The 20,970-nt window shown below is 42.3% G+C and overlaps 1 protein-coding gene across 1 annotated transcript in view; it reads right to left on the minus strand.

Annotated features, from left to right (window-relative positions):
• Positions 1-8,115: 8,115 nt before the first annotated feature.
• The window catches only part of LOC140198020 (serine/threonine-protein kinase 24-like), a 67,580-nt gene continuing 54,725 nt past the window's right edge, over positions 8,116-20,970 (minus strand). Inside the window, exons 8-12 of the mRNA XM_072258829.1 lie at positions 18,948-19,093; positions 17,707-17,833; positions 13,845-13,913; positions 13,474-13,610; positions 8,116-12,144 (exon numbers count right to left, since the gene is read on the minus strand). Of these exons, the coding sequence (XP_072114930.1) occupies positions 12,111-12,144; positions 13,474-13,610; positions 13,845-13,913; positions 17,707-17,833; positions 18,948-19,093 (513 nt within the window). The 3' untranslated portion in view covers positions 8,116-12,110. The remainder of the gene's footprint in view (positions 12,145-13,473; positions 13,611-13,844; positions 13,914-17,706; positions 17,834-18,947; positions 19,094-20,970) is intronic.

Below are 20,970 nucleotides of genomic sequence, written 5' to 3' on the forward strand. Positions count from 1 at the left end.
GTTGAACTCCATCTGCCACTTCTCAGCCCAGTTTTGCATCCTATCAATGTCACGCTGTAACTTCTGACAGCCCTCCACGCTATCCACAACACCTCCAACCTTTGTCATCAGCAAACTTACTTAACCCATCCCTCCACTTCCTCATCCAGGTCATTTATAAAAATCACAGAGTAAGGGTCCCAGAACAGATCCCTGAGGCACACCACTGGTCACCAACCTCCATGCAGAATATGACCCGTCTACAACCACTCTTTGCAAGCCAGTTCTGGATCCACAAAGCAACGGCCCCTTGGATCCAAGCCTCCTTATTTTCTCAATAAGCCTTGCACGGGGTATCTTGCTGAAATCCATATACACTACATCTATTGTTCTTCCTTCATCAATGTGTTTAGTCACATCCTCAAAAAATTCGATCTGGCTCGTAAGGCACAACCTGCCCTTTCTGCTGCCTTCCTCCTTTCTTAAAGAGTGGAGTGACATTTACAATTTTCTTGTCCTCTGGCACCATGCCAGAGTCCAAAGATTTTTGAAAGATCTTTACTAATACCTCTACAATCTCTACCACTACCTCTTTCAGAACCCTAGGATGCAGTTCATTTGGTCTGGGTGCTTAGTATCCTTAGGTCTTTCAGCTTTTTGAGCACCTTCTAATAGTAATAGTAACTGCATTCACTTCTTTTCTGTCATATCCTTCAACATCTGGCACACTGTTGGGGTCTTCCATAGTGAAGACTGAGGCAAAATACTCATTTCGTTCATTTGCCAACTCCTTGTCCCCCATTATTATTTCTCTGGCCTCATTTTCTGGCGATTCTATATCTACTCTCATCTCTCGGGTTTTTTTTTTTACATACTTGAAAAAGCTTTTACTGTCCACTTTGATATTGTTTGTTAGCTTGCTTTTATATTTCATCTTTTCCCTCCTAATGATTCTTTTAGTTGTTCTCTGTACATTTTTAAAAGTTCCCAGTCCTCTGTCTTCCCACTAATTTTTGCTTTGACATTAGTTCTGTCTTCTCTTGTCAGCCACGGTTGTAGAATTTTGCCATGAGTTTTTATTTGTTTTTAGAATACATCTATTCCGCACCTTTCACATTTTTCTCAGAAACTCACACCATTGCTGCTCTGCTGTCATCCCTGCCAGCAGCTCCTTCCAATTTACTTTGGCCAACTCCTCTCTCATACCAATGTAATTTCCTCTACTCTAACGAAATACTGCTATGTCAGACTCTATTTTCTCCCTATCAAATTTCAAGTTGAACTCAATCATATTGTGATCACTGCCTCCTCAGGTTTATTTTACCTTAAGATGGATGTGATTGGCTATTTCCCTTCCTTAGTAACTCATGTAACACAGGCAAATCTCTCCCCAGAATCATATCAACCTGTGTTTCTCCAGCAGCCCCACTTTCATAAGTACTTGTGGTCATCCAGCTCAGTAGTGAGTTCTGCCAGTCACCATGGATACATTGGACAGTAGTCATAGTGACTATAGTCAACATCAAACTCAGGGACGTAACTTTTCTTAACAAATGCTAGTGAACTACCAGAATTTAAAAGCGCTTTAACAGGTTTCCCATTAACTTTGATTATTATAAATATAAGTTCTTTCTCCTCACATCCTGCTCACAATCATTACGGTCATTATCATCATCATCACTTTCCTCTTCTCTTGGTACAGAGCACATACGTGACTTATGATCCGGCTGCTGACAAATGGTGGCAAATGCAAGTCTTAGAAGAAACTAGCAAAGGTTCTTTGCCCTCTTTTTTTTTTCCCCACTCCCCAATTCTGCAGTTACCTTGAGAGTCCCTTGGAGGGTTAGAGTCTCTGTGGCTTGGGCATGATGGCACCCCATTGCAGGCATTGAAGTACAGCAGGCCAAGTCAGGCCAGAGTGCCTTGTGCTCTCGAACCCATGTCCTGGTGTCTGTGGGGAAAATCTGCAGCAGCTGCTCCAGAACAATGGGCTCACCAATCTCCTCCATGGACTTCTGCTCTTGATGAATACATTGGAGGTAGAGACGCCTCAGGCAGTGATACCTCTCATTGGGTGACTTTCCTGGCGGAAGAGTACTAGAACAGAAGCACAGGCGTTAGGTTTCTGCCGAGATATCAAATTTAGTCAGCAGTGCCTCTTTCAGGTCAGGATATCTGTTGGACCTCTCTTCATCCATTGTAGTGTAGGCTTTGAGAGCTTTACCCATCAGTAGTGACACTAGCTGGCAGGCCCACTACTCCTCTAGCCATTGTCATATCTGAGCCATCCTTTGGAACCTGAGGAGAGTTCCCAATATCCACACCTTGTTGATAAGAAGGCATCTTCGGACCCTTCTACAGGCTTTGGAGTCCCTTCCTAAAAACATCATCCCTCCTCCGCTGGGCAGACAGAAGGTGTCTGAACAGATTTCCCAGGGGGAGTTCGAAGGTGGTAGCACTTGAAGGCTCTTCTGTTTCTGGCCTGAATTTGGCCCTGGGCTGAAGTTCTTCCTCCTCTGAGGTCTCCACTGTTTTCCAAACATCTGCTTCACTTTCAGCCTCAGGGGGCTTCCTGAATTGAGACTGCAATCCCACTCTCCCCAGAGCTGAACTCACCCCTTTGAGGCTGGCCATCGCACAGCTGCCACCATACGTTAGATGCGTGGGTTGGGTCGATGAAAGGGGAAATAGCTGGGATTGCTTAGCACTTTAATGAAAAAGGATTTTGTTAGGTATGTCAAAAATTAGTGAAAATAATGAAAATAAAACTACCAATATTTACAAAAAGATATCTACCAAAAAACACAATTATAACTCCATACTTATCCTCATCCAACGTGAACTCCCGGCAATCTCTCTCTCTCTCCTACTGACGGTGATCAGTCCTGTTTTTTTTTACTATTAGGACATACCATCTTTAATTACCAACAAAGTTAACTTAAGAGTACACATGAATTAGAATACGATGCACCCTACAATGTAGTTACAATCATTACAAAATAATCAGAGGTTTCTACATTAAATGTCGTACACCACTGTACTTTAGTGTGTTTATCAAGTGCTCTCCATCATTGTATCCCCACAAAATCATTCAGCGTCTTCCCCAACCAGAAGCCATGGATGAACCAAGAGATCCACAGTCTGCTGAGGGCCACATCAGTGGTGCTCAAGACTGTCGAACAAGAAAAATACAATAGGTCCAGGTACGACCTCTGGAAAGCCATTTCACATGTAAAGTGGCAATTCCAGACCAAACTTGAATCACTGAAGAAGGCTCGACAGCTGTGGCAGAACCTGGATGCTATCGCCTCCTACAAAGTGAAACCAATTGACATAGGTGACAATAAGGTTTGACTCCCAGATGAACTCAATTCCTTTTATGCTCATTTTGACTGACAAAACATGGAGGCACCTTCAGAAAGTTACACAGCCCCTAACAACCCGGTGACTTCAGTCTGAGACTGATGTAAGAACACCTTTCAGGAGGGTGAACCTATGGAAAGTATCTGGTCTGGGTGGGATTCCTGGCCAAATACTGAAGATATATGCTATTCAACTGGGTGGAGTGTTCACTGATATCTTTAACAATATCCTGTGGCTCCTGAACTTAATCTTGACTAATGAAAGCTAACGTAGCAAACCCTTACACGGGGAAATCTGCAGATGCTGGAAATTCAAGCAACACACACAAAAAATGCTGGTGAACGCAGCAGGCCAGGCAGCATCTATAGGAAGATGACAAAGGGTCTTGGCCCGAAACATCGACTGTACCTCTTTCTGTAGATGCTGCCTGGCCTGCTGCGCTCACCAGCATTTTTTGAGTGTGTAGCAAACCCTTGTTAACTTGTGTGGCAATTTTGAGCATTTTGTTGATGTGGACCCCAAGGTACCTCTGTTCCTCCACACTATTAAAAATCCTGCCAACAACCTGGTACTCTAGCTTCAGTTTTGACTTTGAACTGTATCACTTCTTAATTTTCCAGATTGAACTCCATCTGCCACTTATCAGCCCAGCTCTGCTGCCTGTCTTACACTAAGGCATGACAACCTTCACTATCCACAACACCACCAACCTTTATGTCATCTGCAGACTTTCTAACCCATCCTTCCACTTTCTCATCCAAGTCATTTATAAAGGTTACAAACCTGCTGGGTCCCGGAATACCACTGGTCACCTACCTCCAAACAGAATATGCTCTATCTACAACCACCCTCTGTCTTCTATGGGGCAAGCCAATCTGAATCCATGCAGTCAAGTCTCCCAAGGTCCCGTGCCTCCCGACTTTCCAAATGAGCCTACCTTGTCATCCACTGCATGACAATGAATACCTCCAAACACAGCTATTCAAAACTACATTAACATCTTTAGAATTCAAACATCAGAAAATATTTAAAAAACACTATATTAGAACATAAAACAAAACAATAACAGGCCTTTTTATCCACCATGCCTTGCTGAGCTAATTAAGTTAAAGGTGCTTAAATATGCTAATTCCTTCTGTGTGCACACAATCCATATCCTTTCATTGTATGTATAGTCATGTGCCTTTCTAAGAGCCTCTATTTGTCTCCACCACTCCTGGCTGTGCATTCCCGGCACTCAACTCTCTTAAAAAAAATAAACTGCCTCACACATTTCCTTCGGATCCGCTCTTGCTTTGGAAGCACGCCCTCTAATGTTAAAAGGGAAGCATCAAATCCATACTTGTGAAAGTTTACAAACACTGATGCTGTAAGGTAAGCAGGTGGCACAGGATGCGATGGAGAGAGTGGATACCCTCTTTATTCTGACCTGTCAGTGCCGTGAACATAAACTTGGAACAAGAATATAACATGTGCCGGCCGGTCATGCAGTGGTACTGTATCTGGTTCCGGATCCAAACCCGGCTGGCTCCAAGCACGCTTTCCGTCTGTGCCGGGTTGAGCTAGCAACTCTGCCTCTTTTTAAAAAAAGCAGACAAAATGCTAAAAGAACAGCAAGGTTGCCACCTGATGCGCCGCAAGGCATAGAGAGGAATTTTTAAAAATACATATAAAGTGGTGAATTGATACAAAGCTTCTTGCCAGTGTAAGAGATTTTTTATAAATGAATTATTAAATTTGGCATTTATAAAAAGCTACATTGATCCTACACTAGTTTATAACACACTTACCACTTTAAAAAGATTATGAAAACAAGTATGAAGATATCAGTCTTGACAATCTACTTGCCACACACTCCTTGTATTTCAGATAAGGTAACATAGAGACTCTATCAGATGTATGCAATTCTATGGCACTTTTGTGAAGACTAGCAGGAGTATTCTTCAATGGCTTCTTGGCCAATATTTTGGTGTTTAATCAATCAGCATCACTTCAAGTTCTGTTTAATTGCTACGGAAAAATCCAAAAATCAGTACTTACTCCAGTTTCGGAAATCCACAATCCTGGGAATGGGATCTTTTCTAATGCCATATATACTTGCTTGGTTCCAAGGTTGTCAAGCCGAGGAGTGGTAGTGGGGACAAGCTCCCACTACCTAAAAGTGCTCCTCACAGCATGCACCTCAAATAGCCTCTGACAACCAAAGTCCAACTCCCGGTCTTCTCATGTGGCTTAGCCTCTAAGCCCGGCGGAACTGTTTCTACTGACAGGGGAAGGGGAAAAGGCGGGTCCTGGCACCTTAAAACCAGTGCTTCGGGTAGATGGAGCTCATCAGCCTGGGAAGGCAGTCCATCTAAGAGAGGGAAAACTCTGATTTCAAACCTCCGCTGCCTTGCGGCCATACCCACTCATGGGAAAGGCTTCGGGAGTAAACCCTGAGGACAAGTCTGGAGCTGGAGTCCCAAAGGCAGCTTGACGTTACATTCAACCTCATTCTGGCAACTCCTGCGACGACACTGGTGCCAAGATGTATCAGACCTTGCCCTTCCCTTGGACAACATCGGTGTCGTGGAAAGGGGAGACTTGCTGTATGGGCAACTGCCAGTCTTCCATACAACCTTGCCCAGGCCTGTGCCCTGGGGAGGACACTTCTTTCCAGGCGCAGATCCGTGGTCTCACGAGACTAACGGATGCCACCACATACTTGCTGCAGCCTCACACATATTTAAAATTAAACACAAAATAATCTGCAGATGCTGGGGTCAAAGCAACACTCACAACACGCTGGAGGAACTCAGCAGGTCGGGCAGCATCCCTGGAAACAATCAGTCAATGTTTCGGGCCCGAACCCTTCATCAGGACTGTAGGGGGAAGGGGCAGAGGCCCTATAAAGAAGGTGGGGGGAGGGTGGGAAGGAGAAGGCTGGTAGGTTCCAGGTGAAAAACCAGTAAGGGGAAAGATAAAGGGGTGGGGGAGGGGAGGCAGGAAGGTGATAGGCAGGAAAGGTGAAGAAGGAATAGGGGAAAACACAATGGGTAGTAGAAGGAGGCGGAACCATGAGGGAGGTGATAGGCAGCTGGGGGAGGGGGCAGAGTGAAACTGGGATAGGGGAATTACCAGAAGTTGGAGAACTCTATGTTCATACCAAGGAGCTGGAGACTACCTAGACGGTATATGAAGTGTTGCTCCTCCAACCTGAATTCAGCCTCATCATGGCAGTAGAGGAGGCCACGTATGAACATATCTGAATGGGAATGGGAAGCAGAGTTGAAGTGGGTGGCTACTGGGAGATCCTGTCTGTTGTGGCAGACGGAGCAGAGGTGCTCGACAAAGCGGTCCCCCAATCTGCGTCGGGTTTCACCGATGTAGAGGAGGCCGCACCGGGAGCAAAAGATGACCCCAACAGACTCACAAGTGAAGTGTTGCCTCACCTGGAAGGACTGTTTGGGGCCCTGAATGGTGGCGAGAGGAAGTGTAGGGACAGGTGTAGCACTTACGCTTACAGGGATAACTGCCGGATGGGAGATCTGTGGGGAGGGACGTGTGGATCAGGGAGTCGCGGAGGGACCGATCCCTGCGGAAAGCGGAGAAGGGATGGAGAGGGAAAGATGTGCTTAGTGGTGGGGTCCTGTTGAAGGTGGCGGAAGTTGCAGAGGATAATGTGCTGAATCCGGAGGCTGGTGGGATGGTAGGTGAGGACAAGGGGAACTCTGTCCCTGTTGTGGTGGCGGGAGGATGGGGTGAGGGCCGAAGTGCGGGAAATGGAGGAGATGTGGTTGATGACGGCAGAGGGAAACCATGATCCTTAAAGAAAGTGGACATTTGAGATGTCCTGGAACGGAAAGCCTCATCCTGTTTAAAATTAAACAAAGTCTTCAAGAAAACCTAGACCCAAAACTCATAGCACAAGAAGGGGTAACTTGTTATTACCCTTCAACCATCAGGCTCTTGAACCAAAAGGGATAACTTCACTCAAATTCACTTGCCCCATTATTGAAATGTTCCCACAATCTATGGACTTTGAACCAGATGAAGACAGGCTTAAAGAGGTGACAAGGCTGGGCATAGAGTTCACTCTTCTGTCAATGTTGGGGCACTTTTTCAAAACAAAATAGTTATAAATGCTTACAATTAAATAATTACCAAGTAAAATAAACTAAAATGCATTAAAATTAAGAAACCATTAAAAACATTAAAAATCACAAACATTGAATTCACCTCTGAGATCACGACTATCTTAGGTCTCAGTTACACCAGAGACACTTGTCACTCAGCATCTCCTGGGTTTAAAGCAGGTCCAGGCCCATTGTGGGATCTACCCAAATGCAAACTGATGAATGCAACTAGTGCCAAAGCAGAGCAGTGTTACACACAGTGCTGCAGAACCCTGAGACTGAGAGGGATTCATATAATGGACAACAGGAGTCTGTTTTCCCTCCAAATGAGAGCTGCAGTCTCAGGGGAAAAAAAAGACATTCTCTCAGGACTGAAAGCAGGGAAAAATTGGGTTAAAAAATACCCCAGGTGCACAAAGGACCATGAATTCTCTAAAAGAACCAACTGATCTACGGTTATATGCTGAGATAAACATTGGACAGAAAAATGAAACTGAGCTTGAACATTGCTTATGGTCTTATCAAAGAGCAAACTCAAAGGAGTAACTTCTGTTCCAACATCATGTCTCATGTTCTTACATTAGGCTGTCTATGCACTTTGTTTCCTTCAGTTACAAAAACATCTTTTTACAGAACTAACATTCTACATTGCATCAGAATTCACCTTTTATTTAAAATCACTTAAAAGCTTACAGAGAATTTCAGTACATTGTGTTGAATGACAGAAGCAAGGATTATATACAAGACTATAAACTGTCAGCAATGTTACATAAAATGAAATTTACACAATTAGCATCTTTATTAAGTATCCTGTCATTATTAAACATCTTAAAGGACCAGATTTACTGCAACACTAGCTCTTTACACACAATTATAAAAATATTGTCTTTTCAATTGAATCATTCCATACAATGTACCTGTGTTTAAGAACATTTTCTGATGACCTTACTACTTTATTGCCATTATGTGCACAAAATACATTAATTACAGATTCCTTTGATTGTAAAATATTTGCAGTTAGCTGGAGAGAACAGGTACAAAAACTGCAATCCATGTACCATGTTTGAAATATTAAAATAAAAATACTTTCAAAAGTGCAGCCAGGTTCATACAAACTAAATAGGGAAAGTGCAGCATACCACCGCAGTAAAGGGGGTAGACTGAGTCATGGCACTTCTGTTATGGAAACGGTGACGAGACTGAAGATCTAATTACTACACAAGGTCTAATGTCACCTTACTTCTTTAAAATGGCCAATTATATAGTGCAAACAAATAGGGAAATATGCATCTTTAAATAACAGAACTTAATGCAAACACTATAATCTGTGATGACAGATTGTTTAACACCCTACAAAAGTGGATCTATAAGTAGTACCTCGTGGCCTATTCTATCAGGTAGGCAATCGCAATGCAGCCAGCATACATTATTACTACTCAATGCCTTCTGGTGATTCACTAACTTTTCTAATTAGTGCACAAGATGGTCCAACACCAACTAGCTCACCCAGTCAACAGAAGCACTAGCTCCGATATTTATGAAATAAATCTGTGATTTTACTAACTGGCTAAAGGAATGAACACACAGCAGAATTGCTTTGCAGCAATGAGTGGAAGCAGGAATTGGTTACCTCTTTGTCCTCAGCACAAATCAAAGTGATTACATGATGGAATAAAACATAACCTGATCTGGGCCCGAATGTTGATTGTAGAAATTCACAAACTTTAAATGTCCCAAAGTTGCATTTTTAATGGTCAAAAGTGACGTTGGACTTCATTTGAAACATTGGAAGGATGCAAGATGCCACAGCTGTAGACGTAATAAATTCTCTCAGGCATAATCCAACAAAGATTGAATATTTACACTGGCACAACTATAGATTAAACATTGTATTTCAGATACTCCTTTCAACCAATTAAAGCTGCATGAGTTGTTTGCAGGTAGTCTCAAAGAGACTCTGATATACAAAACACTTGGAAAGTTTACTGGGTTAGTTGTACAACATAATCCCTTCAGGAAGGATCCTGAACCCAAGACTCTTTGGTTCTATTGCATAGTTAGAATGTTACAAGCACGTGGCAAGTTAAAACAGTGGAGTGCGTCAGTCACACAAATACCAAGCTTTCACTTATGTATCTGACAAATAAGGTTGTAAATGTGAAAATTTGACAACGAATTGACAAAGGGAAATGGTGGTTCTGTTTTATTTCCCACAAAAGCTGAGTATTTCTGTCATTCTATTTTTTTTAAGTTGGGTATATACCATCAATTGAAGGAACATCAAGCAAAATTTTTTTCTTAGACTTGCAGTCCAATGCAGAAGCCGAGTTCTGATGCATATTCATGGGTGCCACGGTTAGCACAACACTGTTACAACTCAGGATGGAGTGTGGAGTTCAATTCCAGCATCCTCTGTAAGGAGTCTGTACATCCTCTCTGTGAAATATGTGGGTTTCCTCTGGTTTTCTCCCACAGTCCAAAGACGTACCGGATAGGTTAATTGGTCATTGTAAATTGTCCTGCAAACAGGTTATGATTAAATCGGGGTTGTCGGGGGTTGCTGGGCAGTGTAGCTCAAGGGGTCAGAAAGGCCTACTCGGTGCTGTTTTTCTAAATTCCTTTAAGAATCAGAAATAAAATCAATCAATATTTATAGGGATGGGAATTACGCTTTGAAACTAGAAAGGGATGTCTGCAAAAGCTTTGATTTTTGGAGGTTGATAATGAGATCTATTGCAAGTTTGAGGATAATCACCTCATGGTTCAGCTAGGCACACTATCCAATTCTCTATCTTCCAAAAATCCTCTCAGTTTGTATCAGAACTGGCCATTTTTGGTTGCCAACACTCATCTTTTTCTCTTACATTTGTATAGTTTGTTCTAATTATGCTATATACCAACGTTACAATATCAGCAATCTATTACACAAAGTAGATTAACAGTCCCTCAATAGCTATATTTCACCCTTTTGAGAAACTGCCCGCCCCTACCTCTCTACCTGCCTTCTCTCTCTTATTCGAACCTGAAAGGTTAACAGCTTCTCTTCCCATTGATGCTGCCAGATCTGCTGAGTGTTCGCAGCGTCATATTTTTATTTTGAGATTCCCTGCATCTACAACTTTTCTGGTATTCAAGTGGCTCTTGACTGATCAATGCTTTTTGGCACACACACAATGTGTGATTTGGCCTGTTTAGCTTGATTCAACATTGTCGAGCTCCTGAAGCCTCTCTCCCTCATTAGCTTGACATTTACTACCGCAAATTAACAGTAATGTAACAGTCTGAAACATCTGAAGCCAGGTGCTGGCACACACTCTAAAACGCAAGAGGATCTAACTTTCTGATGCAGAAAATAATCTTTCCAACCTATTTGCCTAGAAGTTGACAATTAAGCTTCTACACAAGTTACCTCACCAGCTCAAAACTTAAACTGATGTGAAAGGACACACTGGACTATTTACTTTGAGACATTCAGGGAAGTCTCTAAGATCCAGACTAAAGGGACAGATATCATCTTGACAACTATGGTTATCTCATCAAAGATGCAACTTACTAAGAAGAGCAAGGTGACAACTGGTCATTTCCAATTTTGCTTGAATTGCTTTGAAAACCAAGTGAAAGGTCAAAGAAAATATCATTTGTCATTCTGAACTCTTGCAAGGTAATAAACACAACTCAGATGAAGGTGTTCATCCCTTGTCATCTAAGGGTGCTACATTTCAAAAGGTAATTGAGTTGGGCCAGATGAAAATGAAAAACTACTAAAAAGTGATCCAAGATCATCCAAATTGGATAGTATAATTACAAAAATGGCAAGGTCCAGAAAATAACTAAATAAAAAGTCACCAGAACATTATTCAATCTATACAGGTAATATTTAACAATGGCCCTTTCGAAGTTTCATCCACAGAACAAAGTCCACATAAGCAATTGGTTGTTGATGTGATTTATGCAGTTATCATGACCGCTCAAGTTTGTTGAAGTAGCATCCGGGAAGGCACTAAGCACCTTAAGTCTCGATGACAGGAACGAATGGAGGCCGAGCACAAACAGCAGAAGGAGCAAACAACACCCGAACTACCCAACCCCTCCCCTCCCCATCAAGAGCTACCTGACCCACCTATGGCAGAGTCATCAGATCCTACATGGGTCTCGAGCCACCCGAGAACTGGAGTAGAAGCAGGTCATTTCAGACCCTGAGGCTGTACAATAAGTCAATTATGCTCCTAATATGCTCTCATGATCTGCACCTTCAGTAAAAATTATTCTATATACACAAATATACACAAGCTAATGAGAACCTCTCCGTCTCCCAGTTATAATCATCAACGTTAAGCAGGTTACCTGAGGCACTGCAGAGGTTTCACTTTCCGGATCTCAGTCCTAAATATACAACTTGGGATATAAAACAAAACTTAAAAAAAAATTGGTAGGCAGTTCATCCCACCTGAAAATGTGCACTATGGTAGAAATTGATAAAAACTAACAGCTTCAAGCAGCATAAACTGGCTGACAATTTGCTCTGAGAGACTTCTGGTGCTGTTTGTCCAGGGGATAACCTATAATGTCTTGCAAAGTTGTTGTATGTGATCACTGTTAAGAGCACCAACGCAGTCTCAGCGACATCATCCTTCCAGAAATGAACATTCACCTTCAGTTGGAAGAACTGGCCCCACTTATTGAATATCTGAAATAGAAATTTCAAAGATTATTCTTTTTACCTTTACGAATCAGTAACAAATGATTTACTGGCTTTGCTGCCAGTAACTGATTAGCTTTTGACACTTTGTTCATCCACATAATGACTCCAGTATGAGGCACAAACTAGTCTGTTTAACTTGATCAAGCAAAATGCAGAGGGTAAATAAAGGAAGCAAATATTCCTAACTCTGCTGCGACTCCCTCAAGCTGTCAACAATCCAGGGGGCCAGACAGTTGAGGTTATTCATAAAGAACCTGCTTTATACAAGATGAGATCTCTATACAAGGCATAACATATCGAAACAGAATTAGTCCCCTTGTGCCATCAGTTCCACTCCACCATTCAATCACAGCTGACCTCCTTTTCCCCATTAACTGTTACCGATCAAGAACTTATCAATCATTGTCTTAAATACACCCTGAGGACTGGGTAGCTTCTGGCTGAAGATATTCCTCTTTTTCTCTGTTTTAAAGAGACATCTCTTTATTTTGTCACTGTGCTTTTGAATCCTAGACTCCCCTACTTAATGGAAACATCTTCTCCATGTCTGTTCCACCCAGCCATTGAGTATTCGAGAGGTTTCAATGAACTCCACCCCGCCCCCCCATCCTTTTGAACTCCATCGACCACAGGCCCAGAGCAATCAAATACTCCTCACACATTAAGCCTTTCATTCCTGGGATCATTCTTGTGAACCACTTCTTGACCTTCGCAAAAGGCTAGCACACCTTTTCTGAGATACAGCGCCTAAAGCTGCTCTCAATGTGCCAAATGCAGACTAACCATTGCCTTCAAAGCAAGTATGAAAGGCATCAGATATAGTCAATACCTATCCAGTTGGTTCCCCTTATGTTGAAAACTTCAATCCAATCACCCGCTTCACTTTCCAAATCTAGGGAATATAATTCTATACATCTTTTTGTCCAATTTAATCTATGGAGTCCTAATATCATTCAGAATTTTTCTCTTCACAACCACTACAGCTTTCCTTTGATATAGTGCACACAGCTACTCAAAGCTCCAAGTGGGGTCAACCAAGACTTCTTGCAGCTACACCAACAAACCCTGCCCTTTTGCACACAGTCTTCTCGATCCACAGGCTGTCATTGATCATTAAAAACAATAGACGATGCAACCAGTAAAATTGGCTGAAAATAAAATCAAACGGCAATGGTATGCTTCAACTTTAAAACAATTACAAATTACACACAAGAATAACGATGGAAGCTTTTGGGTTCAGGCTCAGCTAATATAATTTGAATGGCTAAAATGGGTTTTGAAAAACAGTATTATTGTCTTAATGATAGAAAATACCTCTGAAGTCTTTGCACGAGTTGTTTCACAAGTGCATCAGAGATGCCCGGACAAGCTTTTTCTGCCAGGAAAAAGGCCTCTCTCAGTTCATCAACAGCTTCGGTGTAGCCTCCACCTGCCTGGATCTTCTCCTTGAGCTGAAATAGTGTCCGTCAATCAGTCAACACACTAAAGGCCTACCAGCCACCCGACGCAGAGTGAAAGCATTTCAGTTAATTAACCAGGAACATGTATCAATCGATTCATGCACTTCGTGCGTCAGATCAATACAATGGACCTGAACGCGGCCATTAATTAATTCATTATAGATACGCAAAAATGAATGGAATATTCATCAGCTGAATTACACTCATGTAAATGCCTTTTCTTACCTCAGTAAATAATGGAGAAATAATTGTAGGTAAACATTGAGACTGTGATTGCTTTGGAGCATCTTGGACCTAAAACAAAAAATAGTAGTTGAATACTACTAACTTGTAGACTATAACTGTGCTTCAGTGAGTAAGGATGAACCAAATCTATACATTAAAACTGGTTTATATTTTTCTTGCAAGGAACAAAGTCTATAGATGTACCGTGGAGAGTATTCTGACAGGCTGCATCACTATCTGGTAAGGGGAGGGGTGTTACTGCATAGGACTGAAAGAAGCTACTAAAATTAGTCCTCTCCATCTTGGCCTCTGTTGTATCCACGACATCTTCGAGGAACGGTGCCTCAGAAAGTAAGGACTCCCATCACCCAGGACATGCCCTCTTCTCATTGCTACCAACAGGTAGGAGGTACAGAAGCCTGAAGGCTCACACTCAGCCATTCAGGAACAGCTTCTTCCCCTCTACCATCCAATTCTTAAATGGACATTGAACCCATGAACACTACCTCACTTTTTCTTTATATTATTTCTGCTTTGCACTGTTCTTAATCAACTATTAAATATACATATATATACCTACTGTTAGAGCTCTGAAAAATCACAAGGTTGCTAGGAAGGAGCTTGAGAATGGAATTAGGAGAGCCAGAAGGGGCCATGAGAAGGCCTTGGTGAGCAGGATTAAGGAAAACCCCAAGGCATTCTACAAGTATGTGAAGAGCAAGAGGATGAGCCATGTGAAAATAGGACCGATCAGGTGCAATAGTGGAAATAGGTGCATAGAGTCGGAGGAGGTAGCAGAAGTACTTAATGAATACTTTGCTTCAGTATTCACCAGGGAAAAAGACCTTGGCAATTGTGAGGATGACTTACAGCGGACTGAAACGCTTGAGCATACAGACATTAAGAAAGAGGATGTGCTGGAGCTTTTGAAAAGCATTAAGTTAGATAAGTCACTGGGTCCGGATGAGATACACTCCAGGCTACTGTGGGAAATGAGGGAGGAGATTGCTGAGCCTCTTGCGATGATCTTTGTGTCATCAATAAGGACAGGAGAAGTACCGAAGGATTGGAGGATTGCAAATGTTGTTCCCTTGTTCAAGAAAGGGAGTAGAGATAACCCAGGGAATTACAGTCCAGTGAGATTGACTTCAGTAGTGGGCAAATTGTTGGAGAAAATCCTCAGAGGCAGGACTTATGAGCATTTGGAGAGACATAATCACATTAGGTAGAGCAGTAGATGTAGCATATATGCATTTCAGTAAGCCATTTGATAAGGTTCCCCATGCAAGGCTCCTTCAGAAAGTAAGGAGGCATGGGATCCAAGGAGACCTTGTTTTGTGAATTGGCTTGCCCACAGTAGGCAAAGGGTGGTTGTAAATGGTTCATATTCTACATGGAGGTCAGTGACCAGTGGTGCTCCACAGGGATCTGTTCTGGGACCCCTCCTCGTTGTGATTTTTATAAATGACCCGAATGAAGTAAAAGGGTGGGTTAGTAAGTTTGCTGATGACACAAGGTTGGGGGTGTTGTAGATAGTGTGGAGGATTGTCAGCGGTTACAGTGGGACATCGATAAGGTACAGAACTGGGCTGAGAAGTGGCACATGGACTTCAACCCAGGTTAAGTGTGAAGTGGTTCCTTTTGGTAGGTCAAATTTGAAGACAGAATATATAGTCGGCCCTCCTTATCTGTGAGTTTCGCATGCGCGAATTCAACCAACCGCGAATTGAGAAAACCCAGAAATGCTCTTCCAGCACTTGCTGTTCAAGCATGTACAGACTTTTTTTCTTGTCATTATTCCCTAAACAATGCAGTATAACAACTATTTTACATAGCATTTACATTGTATATGCTATGTAAAATAATCTGGAGATGACTTAAAGTATACAGGAGGATGTGCGTAGGTTATCGTGCATCGGGATCAGAAAAAAAAAACAGAAGTTCTCTTACTAAGTAAGTCAGAACAGGTACAGCTGGTATTATTTAGTGTCAGTTAGTCAAACGTTTGTCTTAGTATATAGTATATATTTTACTTTTCTATGCATATAAAATACTTAAGAAACATTATGTTTCAGCGCCAGGCTCGGGAAAGGAAATTCCCGAGTTCGATCCAGTGGCAGATCGCTCTCGAGCACGCTGTCCATCCCTACCGGGTTGATGTAGAGGATCAAAAACCTAAAACCCCAAAACTCAATAATTAAACCACTGCATTGCTTAGTAATAATTGTGGCTTTAATCGGGCAGGGCCTTTCTTATTTTATCCTTTAAAATTGTTCTGATCGTTGACTGACTGCAGCCTAACACTTTTCCAATGACGTTTCACCTCTTTCTGATCGCTTTATTATTTCCACTTTATTTTAAATCGTGATGATTATTTTCGTGAACAGAAACACTGCAGATTCAGAGCTCCACCGCCGGGTCCTAATGCCCACCACACTGAGTCTGGTTAAATAAGGTCCGGGGTTCCGCTGGGTCCTAAGATCCACCGCATTGAAACGGGTTGAATAAGTAACTTGAGCATCAGTGTTTTTTGGTATCTGCAAGGGTTCCCGGAACCAATCCCTTGTGGACAAGGAGGGCCGACTGTAATATAAATGGGAAGACTCTTGGCAGTGTGCAGGATCTGAGAGATCTTGGGGTCCATGTCAATAGGACACTTAAAGCTGCTGTGCAGGTTGACAGTGCTGTTAAGGTGTATGGTGTGTTGGCATTCATCAACTATGAGACTGAGTTCAAGAGCCATGAGGTAATGTTATGGCTATGTAGGACCTTGGTCAGATTCCACTTGGAGTACTATGTCCAGTTCTGGTCACCTCACTACAGGAAGGATGTGGATACTAAAGAGAGAGTGCAGAGATTTACAAGGACGTTGCCTGGATTGGAGGGCATACCTTATGAGAATAGGTTGAGTGAACTCAGCCTTTTCTCCTTGGAGCGATGGAGGATGAGCAGTGACTTGATAGAGGTGTATAAGATGATGAGAGGCATTGATCGTGTGGACAGCCTGAGGCTTTTTCCCAGGGCTGAAGTGGCTAAAAAGAGGGGGCATAGTTTTAAGGTGTTTGGAAATGGGTACAGAGGGGATGTCAGGGAGGGGGTAAGTGTCGCACAGAGTGGTGGGTGCGTGGAATGCACTGTCGGCAGCGGTGGTGGAAGCTGAGACAATAGGGTCTTTTAAGAGTTTCTTAGATAGGTACATGGAGTTTTGAAAAACAGAGGGCTACGTGCTAAGGAAATGCTAGGGAGTCTCTGGAGTAGGTTACGTGATCGGCACAACATTGTGGGCTGAAGAGCCTGTAAAAGTGCTGTAAATTTCTACGTAGTTTATCAGTCTCTGCCTTAAATACACCCAATGACTTGGTTTCCACCTCCCTTCGTGGCAACAAATTCCACATATTCACTACCCTTGGCTGAAGAAATTCCTTCCTCATCTCAGTTCTAAAGATCTCTGAGTGTACCTCACAGTAGTGATATCGTATAATATTGAACACCAAAGTAAAACTAAAATGGACGACTGAAAGCTTGGATAATCAGATGAGTTTTAAGAAATGTTTCAAATGAGAGAAAGGAAGTGTTGTATTCTTGTAAGGCATTTCACAATCTCAAGACACTCTGAAGTGTTTTACAGGCCACTAAAATCCTTTGAGAATGCCTTCTGTTGTAATGTAGAATATATACATGTATGAATGCATATCACCACGGTGACCTGTGGTGCTCTGTCTTAGACAGAACTTGTGACAGAACTTTAATTTGGCTAAAACCACAATGATTTATCTTGACCACCAGTGATCACCTTAGCAGCAATAGGACAGTAGAACAACAAAGATTTGCTCATCAAACTGAAGACCGAGATCAACGGTACCTGATCACTCTCGCTGAGGCTGTCAAGCTGACTTGCTCCATTTTGTAGTTTGGTTGGGTCGTTCTCTCTGATCGTAAAGATCCAGTCACTTGTATCCTCCCCTCCTGATGCCTGTCTTTCAGCTTCCCTAATGTTAAGAAAAAGATCATAATTGATTCATCTACTTGACAAATCACCCACATGGTAAACTTATCTATCCAAACCAAAGGAAGGCAATTTCACCAAGTGAAAGAGCTGCTACACATACTTGTGCTTATACAACACCTTTAACATGCTAAAACCCACCAATTCACAGAACTGAAATCTGAGAAGAATAAGGGCCTAGGAGATTTGGATAAGGTGAGAGGAAGCAGAAAAGGTGGAAACTTATAACAGCAGCACAGATCTGAGAGAAAGTTTAAAAAAGAATGTGGATGCGGAAAATCAGAAACAACAACAAAAATTATTGGAAGGCTCAGCAGGTCGAGCAGTATCTGTGGAGAAAGAAACAGTGAATGTACTGGATACAGTCACACAGCCAAAGAACACTGGAACATTCCCATCTGCCCAGCTCGTATGCATCAACCAAGGTGCCAACCTGAGCCAGTCCCATCTGCCTGCATTTGGCCCATATCCCTCCAAAATTCCTCTAAGTATGCAACTGTCTGAATATCTTTTACGTGCTGTAACTGTAACCACCTTCACAACTACCCCTGGTACTCCATACCCATACACCCACTACTGTCTCTATGAAAATTTGCCCCTCAGATTCTCTTCTAATCTTTCCCCTCTCACTTTAAACCTATACCTTCTAATTTTGGATTTTCCTACACTGGGGAAAAGACTTACCATGTCCTATAATTTTTTTGTAACTATATAGTCACCCCTCTGCCTCCTACGCTCCAGGAAAAAAGCCTCAGCCTATCCAGTCTTTCTTTATAACACAAGGCATAGGTCCAAGTAACACCCTCATAATTGTTTTCACCCATACTGGTTTAATGACATTGGCAAACAGAACTGCATGTAACACCAAATGTGGTTTTACCTGTGTCTTGATCTGAGGAAGTAAACACCTCCATTTACCACAAAAACCTCATGCACACTGCATGACTTTGGGAAGTTCCAAATACTTTACAGTTATTGAAACACAGATCTGATGACCTACTTCTGAGTTATGTGATAGCACATTCGTCAAGATAGCTTTGCATGTTTCATTGGATGCACCCAAGCCTTATATAAATATGTGCTAGAGCAACACTCACGAGTCTAATTCACCCGAGCTGGAGTCCTCATGGTTCTGTTCTGCCTTCCACCGCTTGTACCGGTCAATCAGTTCCGTCAAGTAGGAGGTCTTTCTGGAGTTTCGTATTATAAACTTGTGCTTCAGCAACTCTTTTGCTGTTGGTCTCTTAAGAAAGTAAGTAAAGTACATATGAATCCTTTTAAAGCTGAAAAGTAAAGCAAAGCTCATCATTCTTCAATGTCGGGTCCTTGGTTAAACATCTTCACACTTGCTGTATGATTTAATTGCACCCAACATACTAACAAACTTCTAAAGATGCACTGTCGGAAGTATTCTGACCGGTTGCATCATGGTCTGGTACAGCAACTGGAATGCACAAAAGCCGCAGAAAATAGTGGACTCACTGACACATCCCTCCTTACCATTGACAGTATCTGCAAGAGGTGATGCCTCAAGGCGGCAACAGCTGTCATGAAAAATTCCCACCGTTTGGGCCATACCTTCTCACGGCTACTATTAGGCAGGAAGTCTGCACCATCAAGTTCGAGAATGTCTACTTCCCTTCTGCCATTTGGCTCTTGGGCCAAATGGCAAAATCATAACTACCATTTCAGTAAAACAGCACTATGACCACTTAGCAATACAATGGACTTTTTTTTTGTTCTAACTGTTGTTTCTTATATAACTTTAAGGAACTTAAATTGAATTTATTATTTTTTCTTACAAATGTTGTGTCTCCAATCTTTTGGGCTGCAATAACTAAGTTTTTCATTGTACTCAGAACTATCTGGCACTACCTACCCTACCAGGCACTCCCTGCCTGTCACCTCACACCCCTCCTCAGTCTATCAATCACCTCAGTCTTTCCTCGCTACTATCCTTCCCCACTGTATGCTGGCCATCTCACCTCTCCAATTTCAATCCTGATGCAAGGTTTCAAACCAAAACTTCGACAATTTCTTTCTTTCCTCAGATGCTGCTCAACCCATTGAGTTCCTCCAGCTCATTGTTAGTTGCTAAAGGTCTTTGCAGTAGTGAAATCTTCCCCTTAAACACAAGCCAGTCATTATGTTCTGTTTTCAGATGTTCTTCAGTTCTGATGTTTCCATTTAATTTTAAATTGGCATTCAGGGAAAAAGTTGCACACAATGTATGCCATCGTGACTTGTAGCTTGTTCATCTGAAAACCCTCAGGGAGTTATCAAAAGCAACCAGTTGTGGCATAGTGAGTCATTCACATCCTGAATTTTGTTCTGTCATTCCGGTTAACTCTACAGCATTGCCAGGTTTAAAAAAAATGACTGAATGCCTTTTGCAACCACTGTACTGTTGACGTGAGCCTGAAACAACTCGGTGTTCCTTCAATGCTCAGGGACCTGACAGAAGAACAATATATGGTTGCTGCTACATCTGAATGAGGTTAAACAAAGAACACCAAGAGCAGAGGAAATTAAGACATCTAATTACCCTAACCGGCAAAAATCTTATGCCACTCTGTGCGTCTTTAAGAAGCTCCAAGATGGTTCACCAGTTACTGAAGCATTTTTAACATAGAGAATGCAACAGCAAATTCATGCACAACAAGCTCTCAAACAAAATGTTAGTCAGCAATTCCAACAAAACATTCAACGGCAGCGCCTCTACTTTCTTTGAAGTTTGCACAAATTCAGCATGTCATCTAAAACTTTGACAGACTTCTATAGGTGTGCCGTGAAGAGTATCCTGACTGAGTGCATCACGGCCCGGTATGGAAACACCAACGGCCAAGAATGGAAAAGCCTACAAAAAGTAGTCGATACAGTCCGGTCCATCACAGGTAAAGCCCTCCCCACCAATGAGCACATCTCAGTATCCATCAAGGACCTCCACCATCCAGCCCATGCTTTCTTCTTGTTGCCACAATTGTGAAGGAGGTAGCTCCCACACCATCAGGTTTAAGAAGTTAGAAACATAAAAACATAGAAAACCTACAGCACAATACAGGTCCTTCAGCCCACAAAGTTGTGCTGAACATGACCCTACTGTAGAAATTACTAGGGTTA

This window comes from Mobula birostris, chromosome 5 (assembly GCF_030028105.1).
Source record: "Mobula birostris isolate sMobBir1 chromosome 5, sMobBir1.hap1, whole genome shotgun sequence".
In the NCBI taxonomy this organism is placed as follows: domain Eukaryota; kingdom Metazoa; phylum Chordata; class Chondrichthyes; order Myliobatiformes; family Myliobatidae; genus Mobula; species Mobula birostris.